This window comes from Oncorhynchus mykiss, chromosome 2 (assembly GCF_013265735.2).
Source record: "Oncorhynchus mykiss isolate Arlee chromosome 2, USDA_OmykA_1.1, whole genome shotgun sequence".
Taxonomy (NCBI): Eukaryota; Metazoa; Chordata; class Actinopteri; order Salmoniformes; family Salmonidae; genus Oncorhynchus; species Oncorhynchus mykiss.
Genome location: NC_048566.1, coordinates 62,723,107 through 62,749,003, shown reverse-complemented (window position 1 = coordinate 62,749,003; position 25,897 = coordinate 62,723,107). Strand labels below are relative to the sequence as shown.

The window sequence follows — 25,897 nt, the reverse complement described above, 5'->3', positions numbered from 1 at the left end:
GTAAATAAAAATCTATTTCATTATATTTTCTGGGCTCTCCTTGGGCTCAGTGTTTCTTGATTACCGGCTCATCTTGTCTATAATTTGCTTTCCTTGGACTCAATCCTTCATTCTTGGCTGCATCTGTTTGATTTGCCACGTCAGGTCAAGGTAACCCATGGCCTCTCAATCCCACAAAGTTTTTAAAAATACTTAAATTCAGTGTTTTTTCTTCACACTACAATCAGGGGAGAAAAAAGAAGTTCACTGTGCCTACTTTGAACTTCAATATTCCATAACCATTCAGGAGTGAGGGAGGCATGCGGGCAGGGGAGTGAGCGAGAAAGAATACATCTCAAATTACCACTCAATTATATTTCCCTTCAAAGGCCAATAAATACTGGGGATAGCCCAAGAACAGCACGGCCAGAGCGGGGAGAGAGAGAGGTCTCTGGGGAGGGGTGGATGGAGGGGAGGAAGGCAGGAGAAGGAGGATTGGGAGGTGAGGGGAGTAGACGAGTAGACCAAAGACATTTTCAATTACCCAGAGAGCCATAGTCTCCACAGCCCAGCCGAGGTGTTATGCTGCCATTGTCCTCCCCTGGTTTATGTCAGTGGTGGGGGACCTTGATAGCCCCTGCCCCCTGGGGGAGACCAGGTCTAGCTGCTGTTTACTGAGCCAGCTCAGCTCTTCCTGGTCCCTGCTACTCCACTTTCATCTCCGACTCCCCACTTCAAACAAGGTTTTGGTGTCAGAAGAACACAAGAGCAGGATCACAGGCTAAAGCATGGAACACACAGAGAATCTGACTGCCGATAGACTGCCGATAGGTACTTATCACAGTAAGGGGCCGTTCCTTCACTTGCTAGAACAAAAGAAGTACCTGCTGTGTATCGATGAATCTGAAGTCTCTACTTGTAGAATCGCAATGCTCGGCAGCGGCCGACAACTTGACTTTGAGCCAATCAGAGAGCACGAGCCTCTGCGTGGGGGAGCTGACAGGATTGATAAGAAAAATGTAAAAATACGGCACCTTTCCCGGTGTAATCCACCCCCTTTTCATCAGAAGCTGCATAATACATTTTATTTTCTAGAGGAAGGAGTTTTGTTCTTGAAGAAGGATTTATTTGTTAGGTTTGATAATATCCACTAGCCTATTAGTTAGCTAGCTAGACACACTTCATATGAAATGAATGGGGTAGTAAAGTGCAGCACAATGCACACAACACTAAATGCTTTCCCAAGCTAGCTATCTGGCCACTGTAGCTAGTAACATTATAATTAAATCACAGTTTCCATGAAGCAGCTGCCTGCAGCTGGCAGCCAAGAGTCAATGCAGTGTATTTACTTTACCTAGCTAGCGCAACAGCTAGCTAGCGAATCATGCTAACCATTTAGCTAACTTTAGCCAGCTAACAAAAAATGTATATATGGGCTCTATGCGATTATGGAGAGTGAATTAAATTGTTTCATTGTTATCTTGTAGCTAGTTATCTAGCTGTGGCCATCTGGCTGGTATCAAGGGCTTTCTAAAACAATAGCAACATTAGCCCTAACATTGACCATACCATAAAGCGACACATTGCCAAACAACGCCACTGCCACCTTCTGGTTTGGAGTAGTTTAACAAGGCTCAGTGGCTGACGACTTCAAGGTCTTTGCTGTGTGAGCACAAAAGAGATTGACTGCCGACACTCTGTTCAGAGGTGCTAAGTACTATCGGCAGGCAAACTGAGCATCAAGAGATGCTCAGTGTGTCTGAGCATCAGGAGAGAGCCAGCAAGAAAGTGGAATATAATGTAGCTCTGTGTGGGATGTAGTAGCCTATACCCTCATAACTTGTTTTCACGATAGCATGTTACGGCATCTGAGAAAGTTATATATAAACAGTAGTAGTGAAAAGTTTGGACACACCTACTCATTTAAGGGTCTTTCTTAATTTTTACATTGTAGAATAATAGTGAAGACATCAAAACTATGAAATAACACATGTGGAATCATGTAGTAATAAAATAAAAATGATTTTGATATTTAAGATTTTAGATTCTTCAAAGTAGTCATCCTGTGCCTTGTTGACAGCATTACACAGTCTTGGCATTCTCTCAACCAGCTTAAACTGGAATGGTTTTCCAACATTCTTCAAGGAGTTCCCACATATGCTGAGCACTTGTTGGCTGCTTTTCCTTCACTCTGCAGTCCAACTCATCCCAAACCATCTCAATTGGTTTGACGTCGGGTGATTGTGGTGGCTAGGTAATCTGATGCAGCACTCCATCACTCTCCTTCTTGGTCAAATAGCCCTTACACAGCCTGGAGGTGTGTTGTGTCATTGTCCTGGTGAAAACAAATGATAGTCCCACTAAGTGAAAACCAGATGGGATGGTGTAGTATTGCAGAAGGCTGTAATAGCCGTGCTGGTTAAGTGTGCCTTGAATTCTAAATAAATCACAGACAGTGTCACCAGCAAAGCACCCCCACACCTCCTCCATGCTTCACGGTGGGAGCCACACATGCGGAGATCATCCGTTCACCTGCTCTGCATCTCACAAAGGCACAGTGGTTGGAACCAAAATTCTCAAATTTGGACTCATCAGACCAGAGGACAGACTACCACCGTGTTTCTTGGCCCAAGCAAGTCTCTTTTTCTTATTGGTGTCCTTTAGTAGTGGTTTCTTTGCAGCAATTCGACCATGAAGGCCTGATTCAGGCAGTCTCCTCTGAACAGTTGATGTTGAGATGTGTCTGTTACTTGAACTCTGTGAAGCATTTATTTGTGCTGCATTTTTTAAAACAATTTGTGCTGAGGCTGGTAACTCTAATGAACTTGTCCTCTGCAGCAACAGTACCTCTGGGTCTTCCTTTCCTGTGTCGGTCCTCATGAGAGCCAGTTTCATCATAGCGCTTGATGGTTTTTGCGGCTGCACTTGAAGAAACTTTCAAAGTTCTTGAAATTTTCCGTATTGACTGACCTTCATGTCTTAAAGTAATGATGCACTGTCGCTTTGCTTATTTGACCTGTTTTTGCCATAATATGGACTTGGTCTTTTATCAAATATATATCAATATCAAATTCTGTATACCACTCCTACCTTGTGACAACACAACTGATTGGCTCAAACACATAAAGAAGGAAATAAATTTCAAAAATTATCTTTTAACAAGGCACACCTGTAAATTGAAATGTATTCCAGGTGACTACCTGATGAAGCTGGTTGAGAGAATGCCAAGAGTGTGCAAAGCTGTCATCAAGGCAAAGGGTGGCTACTTTGAAGAATCTCAAATATAAAATATATTTTGATTTGTTTAACACTTTTTTGGTTTCTACACAGTTCCATATGTGTTATTTCATAGCGTTGATGTCTTCACTTTTATTCTACAATGTAGAAAATTGTACAAATAAAGAAAAATCCATGAATAAGTAGGTGTGTCCAAACTTTTGACTGGTGATGTGTATCTCAGGAGACCTGGAATATGGTATTTAAGACTGGGCACCTTGAGGGCCCCATGCAGGCCCAACAACGCAGAAAGCCGATACCGGTGAACAGGTGTGTGTTTTTTGTGTGTGTGTGGGTGAGATATGTGTGTGTGTGTGCGTGCGTGTGTGCATACGTGTGTATATGTGTGTGCCTATGTGTGTGTCAGAGAGGGACATAAACAGTGTCAGCAGCAGCTGATGCTAGCCACTCCATCGAGACTCCCTAAATAGCGAAGGGCAATAGTTGGGTTCAAGACAGCTGTTGTTGCTGCTACTGTGGCTCCTCAGCCACTGTCAGTTAGTGTTCAAGCATAATTCAAATTCCCATTCAAAATCCCCTCACCCACTTTTTGCAAAGGGCTCCATCAAACATGTCATACAAAGCCAGTGGAGTACAATGTAATGTATTCTAAAAAATCCATCACAGTGGAATAAAAATAGCATATGCCATTCAAAGTAGTACTGTGTTGTCAAGCAGACAGCAGTAAGTGCTGTCCTTAGGGACCCTGGCCTTTGACCCACTGCAACCTCCAGAGGCCTACCTCACCCTAGCCCCCTTCCGTAGAGCACCGGATATTGTCTTTGAATGTAACCATTTAAAAGAAGAGACAATACAGTGCACGACCTCTGACCTCTGCTATGGTTCGTATAGGTAGTTGCTACATCACCCCTGGGAGAGGAATGACCAAGAGGTTACAGGGTTAGTTTGACCATCGGTGACTTTTGCCCTCTGAGATTTCCCTTGGACCATATGTCTGGTGTGGTTGTTTGAACCTATCCACTGACCAGTGACCAGGGTAAGTAAGTTCAACAGCCAACAACAACTAGATCTCAAGATCCCTCTAGTCTACGCTCCTCTGGAACGCCCCACGCTGCTCTGCTTCATGTTCAAGCCAGGGCAAGCCGGCCGTCCGCAACAACCCCACCCAAGACTGGCCAAGTAAGCCAACAGCAGCAGCAGCTGCTGAGGATCAGGAGGAGAAGGACGAGGAAAGGAAGTCTGGGGTGGTGCACACATGTTATGTAAAGAGGCCAGTGGACAGAGAGGCTGTCCATTGCTTATGTAGGTCACAGTATTGGGGACTTTTCCCCCAGACAGGCTGAGATTCCTGGCTGGAACTGGAAGGACTTCAGTGGTGCGGTGGGGTTTGGCCAGCCAGAGCAGTACGTGAGGCATGGAGTACAGCTGCAGCTAAGGGCTACTGTGGAGACAGAGGCCGAGTAGGGCCGCAGAGGAGAGGAGGGGAGAGAACATGGCTTGGAAAGGGCATGGTGTTATGTCACACCACACATTGTCATACAATAGCCAAGAAAAATACAAGGGTTATTTTGCAAGCACTACCTTTATGATTGACATACCTTCTCATGTTAACATTACTTTAAAAAGTATATATACACATTGCTGCCAACACATAACAGAGTAAATATTGGAGTCCCTGTGTCCGTTGGTCATATCTCTAAGTTTGTGCATGGCTGGCCCTGACAAAGAGCCTGACAAGAGGAGAGAGGACTGTTTTCCTCATCATGCTGTGTACTTGAGAACATGCTACATTCCTCACTATAGCAGCTGTCTCTTCTGAGCCCCACTGAGCCACGGTTCAGGCCTGCTGAGGCACCTAGGGACATGAAGAAGCAAGAGACCTGCATGGAGAAAAGAAAAACCTCCTTCTGAGTTCTGCAGCTGTGTGAGAGAAAGCTCTAGTATCTTCTGACGTGCTGCCTTGGTGATAGCCCGAATCAGCTGGAGTTATGGGCTGCTTGATTGATCAAAGGAAAACTCAACTGTGTTTTGTTGCAGTTTCAAGAAATTCCACAAAACAGATTGGCAGTGGTTTTTAGGGGAGAGAGAGTGGCTGTTTAGTGTGATATTTCCCTCTGTGCATATGCCAGATGTGAGGTCATTTATTTGTTGGTGTATCCGTTTCGTTATGACTAATATTAAACGCTTACTGGATGTTTCTTCTCATCATATCATTTCATTTGAGTCCCGCTTGTTTGTGTATTTATGTATTCAACATCTCAATATTCTTAACATTTTCTTCCTTATGTTAAAATGTTAAAACTACGCCTCAGATCAATTTCCTACCTGGGACATGTTGACAGCAACTACTACTACTACTACTGTGTAGTAGCATTATGTTGCAACATGTAATTTGACTGACAGGAATGATTGCCACATCCACTTTTTTTGTTTGTTTGCATAATCCTCGTGAAATGATGTGACACACACCACCACACCCTGTGTCATCATCATTCTCGGTAAACGAAAGATCAGCTAAGCAAGATTAATATTTATCTTCAACAACAAAATGATACAGCATAGTAATACTATGTTGAGCATCTTACTGCTTCTGCTCCATTCGCTGTGTGGAACATCTCCATTGTGACCATTACACTCCCCATCCCACCCCATTCCCTGCTGTACAAGTAATTCCTCAGACTGCAATCTGTTGAAACATCTCACATATGTAGCTGTAGAACAGCTGGTTGTATCAGTGTGGTCCTCCTCTCTAGCAGTCATCTGCAGGTCATCACACCTGATCACATCCATGAGTATGGCACTTCTTTAGCTCTCAGCTCCCTCCAATCCCTGTCTGTCTATCTACACTGCACAGATGTTTGAGGCCCTGTTTTCTGGCAAACAGCATCTGAATGCATCCTTAAGACATTCCTGACTAGATTGGGCTAGGTAGGGGAGAGTGGGGTAAGAGGAGCCAAAGGGGGTAAATTGAGCCACCCTTGTTTCTAGGAAACCATGTAAAAAAAATCCTAATTTGACTAAATATTAATTTCAGGGAGTCTGTGAAGGAAGAAACCACATGTAAAAAAGTGGTAAGTTAGGTCCAAAGAATATATTTTCACCAAGTCAAATGAAATGGTTGTGTTAGAGGTTTAATGATACTTGTATCTAAACCAAAGTAGATCACTTTAAGATTGTTATATACATCAGTTGGGGTCTCTATACGCTTCAATATGTTGTCCTAAACCTAGCATGAAAGTGCATCCTTGTAGCTGTGTGGGCTAATATAGCTAAATGCTTGACTTGGGGTAAGTTGAGCTAATAACCATGAGGTAAGTTGAGCCAATGTTTGCGCCCATGGCAAGTTGCAAGGCAATATCGCTGGGATATGAGTTAACAACAGGGCCTGGACTATGTTAAAAGTGTTAAAAAAAACTACATAGTATTGTTAGGCATTTAAGCCTGTGATAAAAGACACTTAAAATGATTAAAATACAAAAAGGTGATTGTGATTGTGTTGAATTGTGTTTGGGGAATAAAGATCGACATGGCTTTACACAGGTAGTGGTAATATTTAATTCAGAACAGAAATGTGTAGGCGACTTAACTTACCCTGTCCCGCGGCTCAACTCACACCCTTACCGGGGGGGGGGGTAAGATGTGCCAAGAGGCCACTTTTTTTGGTCAGACCCCCTTTACCTTCAGAACATCCTGGATTCTTAGGGGCATTCTACAAGGTGTCGGAAATGTTCAACAGGGATGTTGGTCCATGCTGACGCAATCGCATCACGCAGTTGCTGAAGATTGGACGGCAGTACACTCATGCTGTGAACAGCCCGTTCCATCTATTCCCAGAGATGCTCTATTGGGTTGAGGTCTGGGAACTGGCCAGGCCACTCAAGTAAACTGAACTCGTTGTCATGTTCCAGGCAATATTTTAACACACCTCAATTGTCCAATGTTGGTGATCATGTGCTTATTGGAGCTGCTTCTTCTTGTTTTTAGCTGATAGGAGAGGAACCCGTTATGGTCGTCTGCTGCAATAGCCCATCTGTGACAAGGATCGACAAGTTGGGTGTTCTGAGATAAGTTGTGTGTAAAAAGTGGAGGGCGGAAGTTCCTGAGATACTGGATCTGACTCGCCTGGCACCGACAATCATACCATGCTCAAAGTCGATTCACAAATTTTGCCCATTCTAATGTTCAATCCAACAGTAACTGAATGCCTCGATGACTGTCTGCCTGTTTTATATAGCAAGCCACAGCCACATCTGTAAGTAGGAGCGGGGTGGTGTACCTAATAAACTGGTCGGTGAGTGTATACTGTATGTAGATATCTTTGTTGGAAAGAATTCTATATTTCCCCTGATGGAGTGATGCTGAATGTATAAAATGGCTCAACTTACCCTACTCTCCCTTACCACAGACATACTGGTCATGGGGTAGGAGGTACTTAGGAGAGGGACAGAGTGTGCCTTGCCTCTCTTGATTTCGCGGTTCTATCTGCGTACTTGAGCAGATTTGCACCGATAACAGATAAAGGCTCTTTGATAGGCTGCAGGTGCGCTCGTTTAATGAGCATTAGGGCCTAACCATTAGCTCCCCCACAAAAACTAAACATGCCATAGACACATCTGTACATCTATCATTTGGTGCTCCGCAGCATCACATCTCTCATCTCTCCACAGAATTCACCCCTCTCTCTCCACCCTCTCCAATCATTAATCTCCAACTATTCATTGGCCATCATTGTGCTGTATTTGTCAGAGAAGAGGGAACACAGGCAGGTGTTTGTTTGTGGGCGCTCTTCCCCCGTAGGAGATGGTGCCAGGGGATTGGGTTATGACGTTGGTTGTGGCCAATTCAGGAAACATGGGGAGGAACTAGTGGTTTTATATAAAGTACTGATGCGGTTAACAGGAAAAGATAACCTGTTGCTGTTGATATACCTAGGAAGTGTGAATTCAGTCTCTGTCTGGCTTGGCACATATAAAACTGAGACAAAGAAATGTTCTGGAATATTCTCAACTTCATAGCGGTTTTCTTTATGGTGGTCAGAGTGAATAAGAATAAAGTAGAGAAACATGCGTTGTTTTATGTTTGAATTTGAAACACTTCAAGGAGATAGCAAAGGGCCTTTGCTGAAAGTTGGGACTTAAAAATGATGGCTATATTCTTTGGCCTCCATAGTCTTGTCTATGGCTCATTGGATGGCTGAGATGTTGCTGGTAAAAGCAGAGATAATAACAGGGGAGCAACTTTGGTTTGAGAAGTGGGGGGACAAAAACATATTTTTTATCCAGTCGGATAAACACTCCAAACAGCCTACCCGACCGCTCGGATGCATCCGCTTGGTCCTAAAGCACACAGTTGCCTCGTTCTGTATCACATTCCAATATTCCAATAAACTGTGGGGGACAAAAATGTCCCGTCCCCATCCCCAGTGAAAGTTGCACCCGTGGATAATAACAATGTAATAACAGTGTAGGCTACTTTCATGTTGAACATTTCCAGTCCAACTGTTGGTTGGGCCTCTGGAGAATAACCAGGATTGCCTGTGTGGTCAAACTTACCCTTTAGTTATAGAGAAATTAATTATACAGAAAAAAAACAGCATTGCCTGACAGAATTCCTGGTGAGCGTTATAAAAACAGAGGGGCTCCTGTTTTGAATGAACCAACAAATTAGTGTACTCAATGTTTGGCACAAATAACCTAACATTGACCTTGACCTCTGTCCATGCCAATATGACTTAATGACACAAATCATCCCCCCGTCCAGTGATACTCTTAGTGTGTTATTCTCAGACTGCAGATAGCACTTCCTCCTCCTCCTCCTCCTCTCCAGTATTTTGGGCCGGCAGGGCGGAGCCCTGCGGAGGCTCCTAGACGGGCCCTTTTGTCTGACTGGGAGCCCCAGACACAACAGTGCCAAGCGCCCACCCCTCACAATGGCCTTCCGCACAAAGCCACACACACATGGACAATGGACCCAGCTCTGAGTGGGGGTGAACAGCAGAGCTAAGGTTACCCACCTGCACACTTCAGAATGAATCAGGAACCCACTAAGAGCTGCTGCTGCAGGTGTCTTCCTGATGCATCCTGCTTTCTGGTGCTCTCAGGCTGTAGTAGGGTAAGGAGAGGAAGGAGCCCTTTTACCAACTAAACACTCAATATCCTCTTTAAAAAAAATAACTTTTTAGAATTTTAGTGGATGGTTGGTACATGAGCGTGAGTGAATCAGACTAATGGATTGAATTGACCTCTCCACAAGGTCAAGGTCTTAAACTGCCATGGAACTGATCAGATGGAATTTGGTGAGAAATGGCACAGGTCTTGACAAATGCATGACAAATTGTGCAATAGATTTTCAAATATCAGTGTGAACATGTTTTTATTGCTTTGCTGCTAATCTTTACAATGCCATTGATGATTTACAAAATAGATTCTTTAAAAAAATGAAAATATTAAAAGGATTTGGAAACCAGATTTATTTGCAAAATTGATGCTATAAAATGTTTTTATGCTATTTGTGTAGGCGAATATATTGTTTGAAAATGTAGGCTACATTTTATAGTTGTAAAATATAGTTGGCCTATAAATTGTTGCAAACAACTCTGCAAATAGGGCTGAAATTGTATTTAAAGTAGCCCAGTAAAAACATCTAGGACAAAACACAATTCTGGTGTAAAAAGTGAAAATAAATATATGCCATTGCCCTTCATGACAAAACAGAGGAAACTCATATTTTTCATTTAAACTAATTACCGAATAGGCTACAAAATAAGGCAAATTAACAATCTACATCAAAACATTGTTTGTGTAGCTTTAATATATAAAGACATCAATAACATGATACAAATATATAGACATCATATAGGGTTGTTGCTTTATTCAACGGATATTTCTACATGCATTTTTCTATAATTCATTCAAAGTCAAACTACATCTGCATGAATGCATTTAAAGTACTAATTGGTTATCGGCTATACTTATGCACTCGGGGAGATGAAATTGAACAAAAAACGCATGCACTAAGACTAACTTGCGTATTTCAAATGTGGACCCGTGTGGAGAGCAAAAAAGTGAATCGTTTCAAACATGCCGTTAGACAAATGTAACTGGATGCAACAGCGGTGTGCTTTCCTTAGACATAACCGGATTGGAGGACCCAAACGTCAATCACCACAGGCATCATTTTTTTTTTAAATACTCTACGATTTCATCATATTGGGAGTGTCACTGCGCAGACGGCGGCAGCCGTGGCATAGTTGATTTTAAACACAAGCTAAAATATATTGAAATAGCCTGATTTTGTAACCGTAGTAGTAGCAAGAACATCGTTTGTATTTACCGGATCCTGTTACGTGCTACTTCAAGCTTCAAACATGCAAACGTAATGTGCCAAATGGTACTCAATACGCACGGTTTGGTTCCAGTTTGTCCTCGAGCCGAAGAGAATACACCAATTTATAAACATGTTAACTTAATTTACTGAAATACTGTATCTAATCATAAATCCTATGAAAATCACTAGAACCACAAAAATACGTTTTTATCGAGTTAAATCTTTGCATGCCTTTGACTTCATTCCAAAATTGTAAATGGTCTAAATCATACTAAAAACAGTGGATATGGAGAGAACTGAGGTATAACACAATCACAGCAATCTGTTATTTTCTTATGCCTAAAAGCAGGGCCCTGAGGCATTTTTACTTGTGATTCACAAATAGGCTATATGAAACAAGTTATGAAGCAAAGGAATATAGATATAGTGTAATCTAAATAGTGAGTGTAATCTAAATAGAATAACTTGTATACTACTGGCTGAGAGATAGGAATGCTCTCCAGCCTACACAGTCTATCAACAGTGCAAACATGACCAACAAATCAGATAGATGTAATTTCTCAGTTTTAATTGATTGCAACATATCTTATAACCAACCACACAATACAAAATGCACATCAAATATTTTTTTTAATCAGGCTCAGGTTGCAACCTTATTTGATAAAATAAAAACTAGCAAAAATATGATTTTACAAAAAAAAAGAAGGTATAATGTAAATGCCACTTTGGATAACCGTAATCAAAAACCCATTTTATTCTACATTTAAAAAAGCCTGACATAAATAAGTTAGTATAATTTCTCAGTGTTTTTACACAGTTATGTACACTTCAAAGATTTACACGAAATACACAGGCAGAGTGACTGCTTTTTTGTGTGACAATTCTTAGCCTCTGAACAAAGGCTGATTGTAGCTGGGTGAAAAAAGTTATTTTCGAAGCTACATTTGCATGATCAGCAGTCTAACAATGTCATGGAGAAGAAGGGGGGGGGGGGGGGGGGGGGGGCGAACAAATTCTATTACCTTTCTTAATCACGCAGGAGTACAATGTCAAGGCAACCTGATGGTAAGTGAAAGCGTCGACAGCCATATTGAAGCAACCAGGTATTTGGTATTGTAGGGCATTATTCCACCCATATGGAAACGCCTCCTTAAAAAGTAACATAACCATTAAACTAACAAAGACATATTTGAGCATGTCAGGGAGAGGATACAGTCGATTCATACAACCAGTACAGTTAACATAAGACTATCCTTCAGCAAATGATAACCTCCCACAACTTCAAATACAATTGGCTACACTTTCAAAAACGGTGAGAAGGAAAATGTGTTATTCCCGGAATCTCTCAAAATACAAAAAAATATTGGCTGACTTCAGATATTTTTGTTGCTGTTGTGTCATAACAGAAATAGTTTGTGGGGTGGATGAGAACCCAGATTGAGTGACACTTAAATGACCTTAAAAAAACAACAAGGCCACACATTAAGTACCGTCCTTCTCTCCCTACATACAGGGATGACCCATGAAGATCTATAATGACGAGGAACAATTATTTAATCCATAATAATTTTCTCAATGGAGCAGATTTATTATACTTCAACAGGTTACACTCACTGCCTTAAGATACACAGCATTTTGAAAACAAAAATACACTGCAATTCTTCAAGTCAAATCAAATTCACGCCTTTTACGTAAAGGATAAAAAAACAAAAACATAATACGTTTTATGTGCTACATATGAAGAGAAATATATACACAGGTAGTAAAAAAAATGAGCAAAAAAGGAAAACCTAATTGCACACTGCTACATTGACTGCTTTTAGAGGCAGTAACTTTATGAGTGCCAGAACTTTAGTGTTTATATTCAGTGCTTGCACAGCATCCCCATCCTTCAGGAGAATTGATATGTTTCATTTTCTTTGTAGTTCCTCTTCAAAAATCAACCAACACTGAGGCTTTTGATGACAAAAGGGGAAATACGGCTTCAGCTCTGCAGAGAAATTTAAAAAAGTTATGAGATCAGCTCTAATTTACAACCATGAACATGATTACATACAAATGCATTAAAAAAAACAGTGGTAGTTTTGACATGACAAAACATTTCTAAGAAAGCTAAAGACAGCCAAATATTGAAGTCAAAAAGACACCCTGTGGACTCATTCAAAGCACCAAGACTCACCAGAATACTTTCACTTTCCAAATTATAATTTGTTCTCTCCAACACACACTTGAAAGATTCATTAAAACTTTAGGCCTATTAAAAAACGTTGATAGGCTACTGTGCTTTCATTCACGAGAATGGACAGATGTTTTGAGAGGGGCCTAGCGTGCATAAGGCACTCTGAGGAGACCAGCCTCTTCTCCCTCTGGTGAGGGCAGTGGTTGCTGACGTTTTACTATAGTGTTGTTCTGAGACTTGTTTACAGTTTCGTCGGAAACTCAACCTCACCGTGGCAATGGTTGTAGTAAACGTCGCCTATGTGTAGCCTCTTGGACTTTAACCCTTTACTAGACCGCATTGAACGCCACGATATAGTTCATTATGCATTTCGAGCTTCATTAACGGGAATAGTCACTTGGCAATTGCGCATAACGTGAGAAATTCACAACTACTTAATATATTATTTAGACAGTAGGTCTTAAATTATTACAGGAACACACGTCAAGTGATGTCTCTTCACAAAACCCAACTTGAGCAGTTTTACACACCCTGCAAAAAAAATTGCTAAATTATTGGGTGAGTTCCAGAACAGCATAGTCCATCTCACTGAAGCCAGTCAATATCTAACGAACTATGAAACTAGTTGCCTGAGCTAGAAATAGAGAAACTCCAGCATATTCCAAGCTCCAAGAGACCATAGTCCTTCTGTCTAGTTGTATCAGATAAGTTACTCACCTTTGTCATCTTCACGTTTGAGTCCTGGGACTGGTTTTCAAGGGTGTATGTTCTACAGAATGCGCCAAGGCTGGGCAACGAGTATTTTCATCCGAACTGCTGTGTGACCTTTTATTTTGGGACGAGAGGTCTGGAAGAGAAATCAAAAAAAGTTAAGATGTCAAAATTATATTCTCGAAATGAAGTATTGCGAATAGCGCCGGGCGTTACTTTAAATTATATTTTGTGATTTTGCTTATCAGATTCTATACCGTCACAATTTGACAGTCATATACTACCCGTAAAGCCTAGTGAAAACGATGATAATACATTGCAGTAACGCTTTTATTTAGAATAACTAAGTGGGCCATCTAACTGGTAACTTTCGACCATGTAGCAAACAAACAGTCTGCTACAAGGTTACAACGTCGAGCCTGGCTGATACAAAATTACATCAGCGAATGGGCCAGCACCGGAAAAGTAGCCAGAAGGCAGAAAGACAAAGTAGCCAGACTGACATCATGATCAGAATTTATCATTATTCATAAACGCGTACCATGGCAGGCTGGTCTTTTTCTCTGCCCGGTGCACTGCTCTTTGCTCTCCGACCTTTCTGTGTTTTCAGAGGGCTGCGGTGGAGTCACACAACTATTCCCATTAAGATCCACATTATTATTCCCAGAGGGGCAAAGGCCCTTTGCCGATCGTTGAGTTCTGCTGTAGAAACGTGGAATGTCTTTACTATCCACTAATTCCCATTCGAATCTCCCGTTTAATAGGGGTGTTTGACTTAAAAAATCGAAGTTCCATTTCGCTGAGGACGTCTCTTCAATCTCTTGCAAATGTCCCTTTAAATCCCTCCTTAACTCTTCGTGATCCACCGGGCCGAAAAGGTTCCTGCAGGCTGACGGTTTGGGGTGATCCGAAAACCGAGCATCGGTCCTTTCAAATGTAGGGCTCCCATTTGAAACACGAACATTTGACATTTTCCGAGAATCAAAGAACGTCCAAATAGAACACTTAAAAATGCGTATTTCCTCCTTGCTCGCCGCGATCCAAAACAAGAGTAAATCGGCTGATCAACACAAACGCATGCATAGGTCTGTAAAGAAACGCTAACTTCCAATATGGCAATATGAGCTAAAGTAGTCTCGACAGACCATCAAAACAAAGTGCCGTAACTGAAGCCACTCCTGTCAATTTCGTCTCGTAGTAAGAGAGACGAAACAACAGACAAACCTTTTCAGTACCCAATATGGCGATTGAGGGAGGCTGACTAGGGTAGAAATGATTGACACCGAGAACGATTTAAAACGAAGAAGGGCATTCATTGGTTAAAGAGTATAGACCCGCCCATTTCCCTTAAGGTTATCTACACGCTACAAAGGCTTTCTTCTATACGTTAAACTTCATGAAACCTGCTGTAATCACAATAGGCATCTGTAACATTGTAGCAGTGGATGTAACGAAATAAAGGCCACTATAAGGAAACGTCAACAAACGAATAATGGATACTTTATGTTGAGAAAATACTTGAATGGCAATGTTGTCTATCTCTGTGTCAAGAGTTTTTCAGCACCAAAATGTAACAATAAATATACAGGGGGAAATCTAATTTTATTTGTGAATTCTAGAATGCTAATAGTTTTTCAATACATGTGGAGATTGTAATACCACCTTAATGATTTGAAACGTTTGAAAATACACAAGTCAGTGTGAAGCAACTTGTTGCATGAGGTAGGCACACTTCCATTGTCATATCTGTCAAGCATTCTACCAATCTGAACATTTTAATTATTTTACACGCCGTTGGCTTAATTCTCTCCATGATTTAGATGAGAATATTTACTTATTTGGGCTAAGTCAAAGTCACCAGTGGTCACCCCAGCAAAAGGGATGGGTATCACAGTAGTGGCAAGCATCTCTCATTGGGAAAACAATCTTCATCTGCAATATATCGAAACAAGACAATTTTGAAAAAAAACAATCAAACCATCAATGAAACACTACCTATATAAGTTCCAATAACTTCTTCGCCATCTGCAATAGAGACAGACTTGGCAGTACAATGTGACAAACATACACTTGTTTTTAATTAGTGTGCATGGTGAAGGCAGGACACTGGATTTCTTACATACTTCTACGTATTACATGTATTCCGCCCTCTTTAGAGCTGAAACTATTTAAGATATTAACAAGAAACCAACTTTCAAATGTGCAGACGGAAATCAAAGGGCCATAGACTTCAATGTTAAAAATGACACAATTTGGCCACGCATCTCTTCCTGAACCGTTTAATCTATTAACACCAAAAACAACATTGAGATGTTCAGACGGACCTTACTTAGATTGGTTGTCAAATACTTTTTGAACTATTCTGATTTAACATGTGCAATATTAACACGAGAGTCAATGGTGACCACGAGAGGTAGATACAGTAGTCACAGTGCCACTGCTTTCTAACCATTCAAGCTAGAAACTCCAGACCAACTTCAGGATGATGGAAACACTTCGTAGATTCATTCATTATTTAATTCCCCCATCCTTTAATCAGCTGAAATGTGCGGAAATTCTGTAACCGTATAAGCTATAAACACAAAACCAACTTTCAAACGGGCAGACCACCCCAACTTTCCTTGAGAAAATTCTACAAATATTTTTTTTTTACAGCATCTATACTTTTTTTGTACTACAACAATATTTAAATGAGCTCCCAATGCACTTCAATGGCAATGAAAGAGCTATAGACTTACATGGGGAACATTTGGCAACGCAACTCCTCTTGAACCATTTAACACTAGAACTGGGGCCTCGAGGGACCCCCGCCTTCAAGCTAATAAGCAGTCAATCTCACTGCAACAATCTAACAGTGTAATTAATACATGTCATATATGCTATGGCAAAAATAATAATTTGGTTGTGTTTATGACAAGCTTAGGTAAGATTAGAATAAGATTTATTTTTATGTATAACAATAGCATTTTCATTAGTTTGTTACTGTAAAACTAAAAACACCAACATTCAAGTGTTCAATCAATTTTAATTTGTGGAGTGCCTTTGTTACAACTATGAAAAACAGAAAGCATGTGTTGAAACACATTAACAGCTTATTTTAACAACAACCAAATAAAAATACCCCAAACACCAAGCCTGTGTTCCACCTATATGCATCTGGCAGCGGCACCCACCAAGCTAGACACCATGTTCAGGCTATCCATTCAATCAATCAGCCAATCAATCTTTCCATATACATACTTTTCCAACTATAACCAGTCACCACCCATTACTACTGGAGTCACTACTAGTGATGCGCGGGTTGACTCATAATCCACATGGTGGATGGGTTTAGGGTCACTAAATATTGTGTGGCTGAAGGGTGAGTGCGTGGCGGGCGGGTTGAACAAAGAGAAACAATACCATAAAAAAAATCTATAAAAAATGTTTAATTCTTGTGCAATTTATATAGGCTACATTGAGGTTTTTCTGTCATTATTTTAGGCTATCTGGTATTAGTGCATAAACCTAAGATTTAGAACTTAACTGTATGTGCCAAATAGCCTACACAGCCAATCACCAAATAATGCTTTTGGGAACGGGAGGAAAAAGTTCATGTCAAACCAGGTTTGAGGTTAAAAATTTAATTCAACAAGACCAAAGCTGTGAAAGGAGATTTGACAATAAAGAGAAGGGAGGGCCAGAAAAGTCATGTTTGGGAAAGATTTGGTGAAGTGGTTAAAGAGGAGGCTGTGTGTGTGATGATTGTGAGGCGCGGTACAAATCCCACAGTCACAAGACGGGACTTCAAATAGGCCTATGGCACGTCAAGGGAACTGTAGCCTAGTGTTCAGATGGGTTAAATGGAAAGTGAAATCTGGCCACTGACTCTAGGTCTATAACCTCTCACTTAGCCTTAATATTAACTCCTGCAGAATGAAGCCTTTCTTACAGTAAAATTATACACCAAATGTAGGCAAAATTTGGAGAAATAGGATTTCTTTCTTTCTTTCTGCATTTTGATAGAATGCATTGCTCAGTTAGATAGATCTGCAGAGGTGCTGTCTTCATCATAAGAGCAGCATAAAAGCTGATAGTATTTCAAACACATAAAATATGCATCGAAGCCAAACTGAAATATTATCAGAAACACTGGGTCATTTTCACAGCTTTCTTTTTCCTTTCAACTGGTCAAACTGATGTCATTTGGACATTTTGCACAGAAATCATTTTTGTTGTTGTTGCGTCATTGTATTTTCTCCCCAGTCCCTAAACGTATTTGCTCTGCAAAAGAAGACAGAAAAAACATTACTGATGTCAACTAGATTGAAGCATTCACTCTAGGGATCTATTACATTATTCTGGTGAGCAAGGGTTTATGTAGTCTTTTAGGGAAACATAATAATGACAAAAGAGAAGCTACATGCATCCAATTATTGGCAAGTAGACTAACAAACAGCCTACAAATATGTTGGAAATTATAAGCAGAATCATGACTAACAAATAACCTACCAATATGTCGGAAATTATATGCAGAAACATATCTAAATCATGCCTATAGCGCATTTTCTACATCTTATTTCATCACATGTAGTCGTGCGGTTGCAGATGGGTTATTAGCAATTGCGGGCGGGTGCGGGTGAACAAACAGCTGACCCACGCACCATTAGTCTGTACCACAACTATAACTTATTTCAAAAACCATAAATACTTTAAAACAAGCTAGCAAGCACACATTTTCTTCAGGAAATATACTTCCATAATTTCCTATTCCTATTGTCATTTTTTTTTTAAATTTGAATTATAATTTATTTTAGCTTTAAGATATTTCTGCCATTGAATTTTAATTCCTGGATGTAACTAGGGTCTCACAACCGAGCTTTGCTTCAGGCTTGCTAAAGGAGGCTTTTCCCGGTCCTCATTGAAAGAGAAGACAATACTGACACCTAGTGGTGAAATTCAATAGTAGGCAAATCTGCTATCTAATATCGAATGATCACAAAAATAAAACAGTTTACAGACACAGTATGTAACATACAACTAACAAGACAAAAAACTTCTAACAAATATACTTAATACCACATCTTACAGCATCATTAAATCCACACATATATAGTGCACTACATCTCCTCAGACACAAATAGGGATGTATTGAAACAATACAGGTCCATTTCCAATATCCATCTCCCTTCACCTAAGCCTCCCAGCTTGCGGTCCTACCTCCAGTCCACAAACAGTCCATAGTAGTTTCAAGGTCCCAGTGCCACTCACAGATTGAGCCACTTGATGATGTGGAAGTTCTTCTTGCCCACTTTGAGGAGAGAAAGTCCGTTGGCCAAGAGGTGCTGTCCAGGGATCAGTACCTGCTCTGGGCTGTCTGTCTTACTGTGGTTGATCCATACAGCTCCTTCTGATACCATGCGATACCTGCAGCACATCACAACACATTACAGCACAGAAAGAGTCAGTTAACACTGTTTGAAAGTCAGACAGACAAAAAAAGGTAGAATTTGAGAGAGAAATAGAGGGAGTGAGAGAAACAAGCAAATAAATTAAGACCGGCCCAAAAAATAGCAATGTACTGCTCTGTCCCTGACTTTACTGCTCATTTGTCTGAATTTTTTAATCACAAACAGAAAATTATTTGGAGCTTAAATTAAAAATAAAAAAAATCCCCCCACACCTATTCCCAACTTAACCCACCAAGACAATGCATTGTAAGACATTGGTACCCAGTCTGGAGCTAATGTGTCTCTCTCTCCTTCCTGAATGAATAACAAATGGATAAATGGGCAATAATTGTTTTCATAACAATCGGAGATCGGTATTTTTGGGCGCCGATTTCCGATCATTAAAAACAAAAAAAAAACAAAAAAAAAATTATTATTTTTTTTATACCTTTATTTAACTAGGCAAGTCAGTTAAGAACACATTCTAATTTTCAATGACGGTCTAGGAACTGTGGGTTAACTGCCTTGTTCAGGGGCAGAACGACAGATTTTCACCTTGTCAGCTAGGGGGTTTGAACTTGCTACCGCACAGTTAACTAGTCCAAAGCTCTAACCATTGCACTCCACGAGTAGCCTGCCTGTTACGCGAATGCAGTAGAGGCCAAGGTAAATTGCTAGCTAGCATTAAACGTATCTTATAAAAAACAATCAATCATAATCACTAGTTATAACTACTAATCCAGTTTGGCAGGCAATATTAACCAGGTGAAATTGTCATTTCTCTTGCGTTCATTGCACGCAGAGTCAGAGTATATGCAACAGTATGGGCTGCCTGGCTCATTGCAAACTAATTTGCCAGAATGTTACGTAATTATGACATACATTGAAGGTTGTGCAATGTAACAAGAATATTTAGACTTAGGGATGCCACCCGTTAGATAAAATACCGAACGGTTCCGTATCTCACTGAAATAATAAACGTTTTGTTTTCGAAATGATTGTTTCCGGATTTGATCATATTAATGACCAAAGGCTCGTATTTCTGTGTGTTATAATGTTATAATTAAGTCTGATTTGATAGAGCAGTCTGACTGAGCAGCAGCAGGCCCGTAATCATTCATTCAAACAGCACTTTAGTGCGTTTTGCCAGCAGCTCTTCGTAAGCACAGCGCTGTTTATGACTTCAAGCCTATCAGCCTAATGGCTGGTGTAACCAATGTGAAATGGCTAGCTAGTTAGCTGGGTGTGCGCTAATACTGTTTCAAACGTCACTCACTTTTAGATTTGGAGTAGTTATTCTCCTTGCACTGCAAGGGCAGCGGCTTTTGTGGAGCGATGGGTAACGATGCCTCGAGTGTGGCTGTTGTCGATGTGTTCCTGGTTCGAGCCCAGGTAGGGGCGAGGAGAGGGACGGAAGCTATACTGTTACACTGGCAATACTATAGTGCCTATAAGAACATCAAATAGTCAAAGGTATATGAAATACAAATGGTATAGAGAGAAATAGCCCTATAAATACTATATTAACTACAACCTAAAACCTCTTACCTTGGAATATTGAAGTCTCATGTTAAAAGGAACCACCAACTTTCATATGTTCTCATGTTTTGAGTAAGGAACTTAAAACATAGCTTTTTTACATGGCACATATTTTACATGGCACATATTTTACATGGCACATATTACTTTCTTCTCCAACACTTTGTTTTTGCATTATATAAACCAAATTGAACATGTTTCATTATTTATTTGTGGCTAAATTGATTTTATTGATGTTTTAATTAAGTTAAAATAAGTGTTAATTCAGTATTGTTGTAATTGTCATTATTACAAATAAATAAATTTTTTACATTTTAAAATCGGCCGATTAATCGGTACCGGCTTTTTTGGTCCTCCAATAATCGGTATCGGCGTTGAAAAATCATAATCGGTCGACCTCTAGTGGACACCCCTTCAAATGAGTGGATTCAGTTATTTCAGCCACACCCATTGCTGACAGGTGTATAGCCATGCAATCTCCATAGACAAACATTGTCAGTAGAATGCCTTAATGGCCTCAATAAGTCAAATTTCTACCCTGCTAGAGCTGCCCCGGTCAACTGTAAGTGCTGTTATTATGAAGTGGAATGTCTAGGAGCAACAACGGCTCAGCCGTGAAGTGGTAGGCCACACAAGCTCACTGAACGGGACCGCCGACCGCTGAAGCACCTAGGCCCCTTAGTTCCAGTGAAGGGAAATCTTAACGCTACAATGACATCCTAGACAATTCTGGGCTTCAACTTTGTGGCAACAGTTTGGAGAATGCCCTTTCCTGTGTCAGCATGACAATACCCCAGTGCACAAAGCGAGGTCCATACAGAAATGGTTTGTCGAGATCAGTGTGGAAGAACTTGACTGGCCCGACCTGCACAGAGCCCAGGCTTCAACCCCATCGAACACCTTTGAGATGAATTGGAACGCCGACTGCGAGCCAGGCCCTAATCGCCCAACATCAGTGCCCGACCTCACTAATGCTCGAGGCTGAATGGAAGCAAGTCCCCACAGCAATGTTCCAACATCTAATGGAAAGCCTTAGCAGAAGAGTTGAGGCTGTTGTAGCAGCAAAGGGGGGTACCAACTCCATATTAATGCCCATGATTTTGGAATGAAATATTCGACGAGCAGGTGTCCATATACTTTTGGTCATGTAGTTTCTTTAGACCTGCATAAAATAAATCATATGTTTATACAAAAGGGATGTATTCCATATCAAATGGATTTATTCGACTTTGTAAACGCAGTTGTTCCAAAGGCACGCATCAGCATCTCAGTACGCTGAGGCCTGGAGATGCTAAACGTGTTGATGTTCAATGACAACATTTTGAGACTGCCACAGCCCTATGCACGTTACCTCACAATCGAATTTCAATAAGGCCTAACTGATTGATAAGGAGGGTGAAGAGATTAGAACAACAATAGTGTAAAGATCTTGTGTTCTGCCTATTTATCAGGGTTGGGACCCATTTTAATAATTTGACCGCGGGCCTTGCGAGTTGATATCATTCTCTTTTACATGTAACTTTTTTAAAAGACGCTATTGCGGGACAGTTTTATTTACTACAACTCTATTACTAATAAAATGCAAGACGGGGGGGCAGCCTAGTGGTTAGAGCGTTGGACTAGTAACCGGAAGGTTGCAAGTTCAAACCCCCGAGCTGACAAGGTACAACAAATCTGTCGTTCTGCCCCTGAACAGGCAGTTAACCCACTGTTCCTAGGCCGTCATTGAAAATAAGAATTTGTTCTTAACTGACTTGCCTAGTTAAATAAAGGTTAAAAAAATAATATCCTTGACTCTTTCCAAGTTGATGAGCCTTTGAAGCTGGCCCACGAAACTACACCTAAACTAAACCGAAACTACTTTCACACATAATAAAAGTTATCCTGAAGACACTATTAAATTGATAATAGTCTGATGAGTGACAATATGCAGGGAAAGGAGCCTTCATCAAATCCTCCTTCATGTTCAATGTTTTGATTTCAATACTGAACACAAATACAAACACATATACAGTGTTGTTCCCATGTTTCATGAGCTGAAACAAAAGATCCCAGAAATGTTCCATATGCACAAAAAGCGTATTTCTCTCCAATTTTGTGCACAAATTTGTCTACATCCCTGTTAGTGAGCATTTCTCCTTTGCTAAGATAATCCATCCACCTGACAGGTGTGGCATATCAAGAAGCTGATTAAACATCATGATCATACACAGGTGCACCTTGTGCTGGGGACAATAAAAGACCACTCTAAAATGTGCAGTTTTGTCACACAACACAATGCCACAGATGTCTCAAGTTTTGAGGGAGCGTGCAATTGGCATGCTGACTGCAGGAATGTCAACCAGAGCTGTTGCCAGATAATTGAATGTTAATTCCTTTACCATAAGCCACCTGCGGGAACATCTGAGACCAACCACCCGGACAGCTGATGAAACTGAGAAGTATTTCTGTCTGTAATAAAGCCCTTTTGTGGGAAAATACTCATTCTGATTAGCTGGCCCTCCCAGGCCCACCTTTGGCTGCTCCCCTGCCCATCCATGTGAAATCCAAATATGAACTGTAACTCAGTAAAATCGTTGAAATTGTTGCATGTTGCATTTATATTTTTGTTCAGTATATATAGTATCAGAAAGAGTATATTCTGCAGTTTCTATGACACTTACCCGTGGTAAAATAACTTAAAATTCAAGAAGTGCATCTCTATTTCCAAGAATAGCTGCGCTGTCCATGCGTTCAGCACATGCATGACCACTCTGCTGTCCATGCCTTCATGGACAGCCGGAAGAGTCGAAATATGGCTTTAGGCGTACGTTATTCACTCAGACTTTGTAGAACTACACAAAACATATCCTTGACTCTAAACAAATATCGATTGATACATGTTTACATGGATATAATTCCACAAATAGGTCTTCATGCCATTCATAATTTACAATAGTTGATGCACTATTTATGGTGCTTATGTGTTGGTGCTTGTGTTTGCGCACCTTGAGGGTTGATATGCATATGATGCTTATGCTAAAGGTGCGAGTAGCGAAACAGAGAGTGAGTGACCCTCCGTGTGAGGTAGTCGGGTCAGGTATAAGGAACAGAGGAACGTAAAGGGGGAGCCCTACCCTTTGCCCCCCTGGGGAATGGCCTCTGCCCTGCGGCAGGCATCCAGTACTGTGGTCCCTGGCTCCAGCAGCAGCTCATGGAAAGAGGCCTCTCTGAAGAGCTCCTGCAGCTCAGCATCACTCATCTGCTCTAGGGCCTGTAGGTTACTGTGGTACAGGGCATTGGTGCACCTGGAGGGAGAGAAACAAACAAACACACACACACACAGCATTAATAATAGTGCCAAGTGAAACCTCATTAATGACACACAAATGACCTACGCACATGTGCACTCACATAACACACATGGACACACTCCTCACCTTTTGGCACTCTCCAGACCCTCCTTGCCGTGGACCAGTTTGGTGATTTCGGCGGCGAGGCGTTTGTGTGCGGGCCGTTTGCCTGGCTCCTGTCTCTGCTGCTCCATCACCCTCTCCACCTCGGCCAGGGGTAGGAAGGTGAACAGCTTCAGATACCTGCAGGTAGCACAACCAACCAACTCAGTCTCCAACACCACCATACATAGGCTGCTCTCAGGTGCTAATACCACCAGGTCCCATGTTCACAAAGCATCTCGGAGTAGGGGTGCTGATCTAGTTGCACCTTTTAAATCATAGAGGGGGGACCTTGTCCTAGATCAACACTCATCACCTGAGACGCTTCAATACGGGCCTAAGGCCGGTTTCACTACTCTGGTTAAGCCTAGTGGTCCTAGTCTATACAAACAAACCATCAAATTATACCAGAATGAATATAAGCCTAAATAGAAGGCTCTGATAAGTGGGCCAGTTCTATTGCGGTCTCAGTCTCCAGCCACCTACCATTCCACACTGCTGTCAGGCTGCCTGAGGAAGAACTGATAGAGGTCAAACGGAGATGTCTTGTCCCTGTTCAGCCACACTGCATTGCCTGCTGTCTTCCCCAGCTTGTCCCCCGCAGAGCTGGTCACCAGTGGGATGGTCAGCCCATACACATCCTGTCCAGTCACCCTGTTACAGAGAAATTTATACAATGGATATTAAAGAGGCCATCACCGGTCAGTTAATGTTGAGGCATGTGTGTGTTATTGCATGTTTACTACTGCAGGCTATTTATGGCCTTGAAGCATCACTCTGGTGTCTGATGCACCATGCAGATGCTAGGCTACAATATCTGGAATCAATGTGATAATTGGTCAGTACATTTGCAAATGTCTCTGTGTGTGTCCAATGAATCTGATGCAACATTACTTGTGTATAAACTCGTGCCCAGACATCAGGTTGCCCAGCTGGTCTGTCCCTCCCAGCTGGATCTTACAGCTATGATTCTGGTTCAGGTGGTAGAAGTCATAAGCTTGAAACAGCTGGTAAGAGAACTCAGTTAGGCTCATGCCCTCTGCACTCTTCAGCCTGGACTGGACACTGTGCCTACTGAGCAGGGTCCCCATTCGGAAACGTCTGCCAACTTCTGACAGAAAAGCAACCACATTCCAGTCTTTGTACCAAGCTAAATTGTTCAATAGGGTTACAGTGCCAAACTTTTTAGAGTCGTTGTGGAAATGCAGTTCATGGTTGGTGAAGATTCGCTGCAAGCTGTCCCTGATAGCCCTTGTATTGTCCTCCACTACATCAGACGGTAGCTGCTCTCTCTCGCTCGTTTTCCCGCTTGGGTCCCCTATCTGTGCTGTTGCACCACCGATTAGAGCGATGACATTGTGTCCTGCGCTTCGAAAATGCAATAGCCCGACGATAGCGAGTAAATTACCCACGTGAAGGCTGTCCGCCGTGGGGTCGAATCCGCAGTACACGGTCTGGCACCCAGACTGCAGCAGTTGAGGAAGTTGATCTTGGGCTGCGTTTTCGGGGAAAGCATCCTTCAAAATGCCCCGTTTATTTAGCGAAAAAAGAAGTCCACTTTGGGTTGTTGCAGAGCGATGAAACGTGTATCTTAACGATATACATGGGAGTGTGTTTTTCAAAATAATACAAGAACCATGCCACGATACACGTGAAAAAAACCTGGCTATGAATGCCGCCATATTGGAAACTGTGACACACCGGACAGGAAAATGAAAGGGACTAATGTATGACAGAAAAAAATATAGCGCCATCTGGTGTATTGTGTAACTATACCACATACTGCCTGTTCCTCCTGACCTGTGGCCTTTTTATTCAAAGGAGCATCACCCTCACCACTGTGCACTTTCACCACCCTGTGAAGTTCCTCATAATTTACGAGTGGTAGTGGGAGGACCACACAACATGTCATCACGTGACTCCAAATTTACTTCGGCATGATGGTTATTACAGTATATCATTCAAAACGATTCCACCAACATTTCTCACATAATTCATTTGACCAACACAAAAAGATTCCACCTTGTGTAGCATATTTTGTTTAGTCAACATTTGGAAGGTTT

General features: G+C 41.4%; 1 protein-coding gene across 3 annotated transcripts; it reads right to left on the bottom strand.

Moving 5' to 3' along the window:
* Window positions 1–11,089: 11,089 nt before the first annotated feature.
* On the bottom strand, window positions 11,090–25,559 carry LOC110493442 (tyrosyl-tRNA synthetase 2, mitochondrial). 3 transcript variants are annotated; one of them, XM_021567722.2, is made up of 8 exons: window positions 24,729–25,559; window positions 24,321–24,488; window positions 23,820–23,975; window positions 23,517–23,687; window positions 18,632–18,838; window positions 13,974–17,695; window positions 13,439–13,568; window positions 11,090–12,532 (listed from the first exon to the last, which is right to left on the bottom strand). In XM_021567722.2, the coding sequence occupies exons 1-5, from the start codon at window positions 25,514–25,516 to the stop codon at window positions 18,679–18,681; spliced, it is 1,443 nt and encodes a 480-aa protein (XP_021423397.1). In that variant the 5' UTR covers window positions 25,517–25,559; the 3' UTR covers window positions 11,090–12,532; window positions 13,439–13,568; window positions 13,974–17,695; window positions 18,632–18,678. The 3 variants fall into 3 exon arrangements, with proteins under 3 accessions (XP_021423397.1, XP_036808544.1, XP_021423388.1); XM_036952649.1 differs by having other exon boundaries at window positions 18,683–18,838; XM_021567713.2 differs by having other exon boundaries at window positions 13,974–18,838; window positions 24,729–25,558.
* Between the last annotated feature and the right edge of the window lie 338 nt (window positions 25,560–25,897).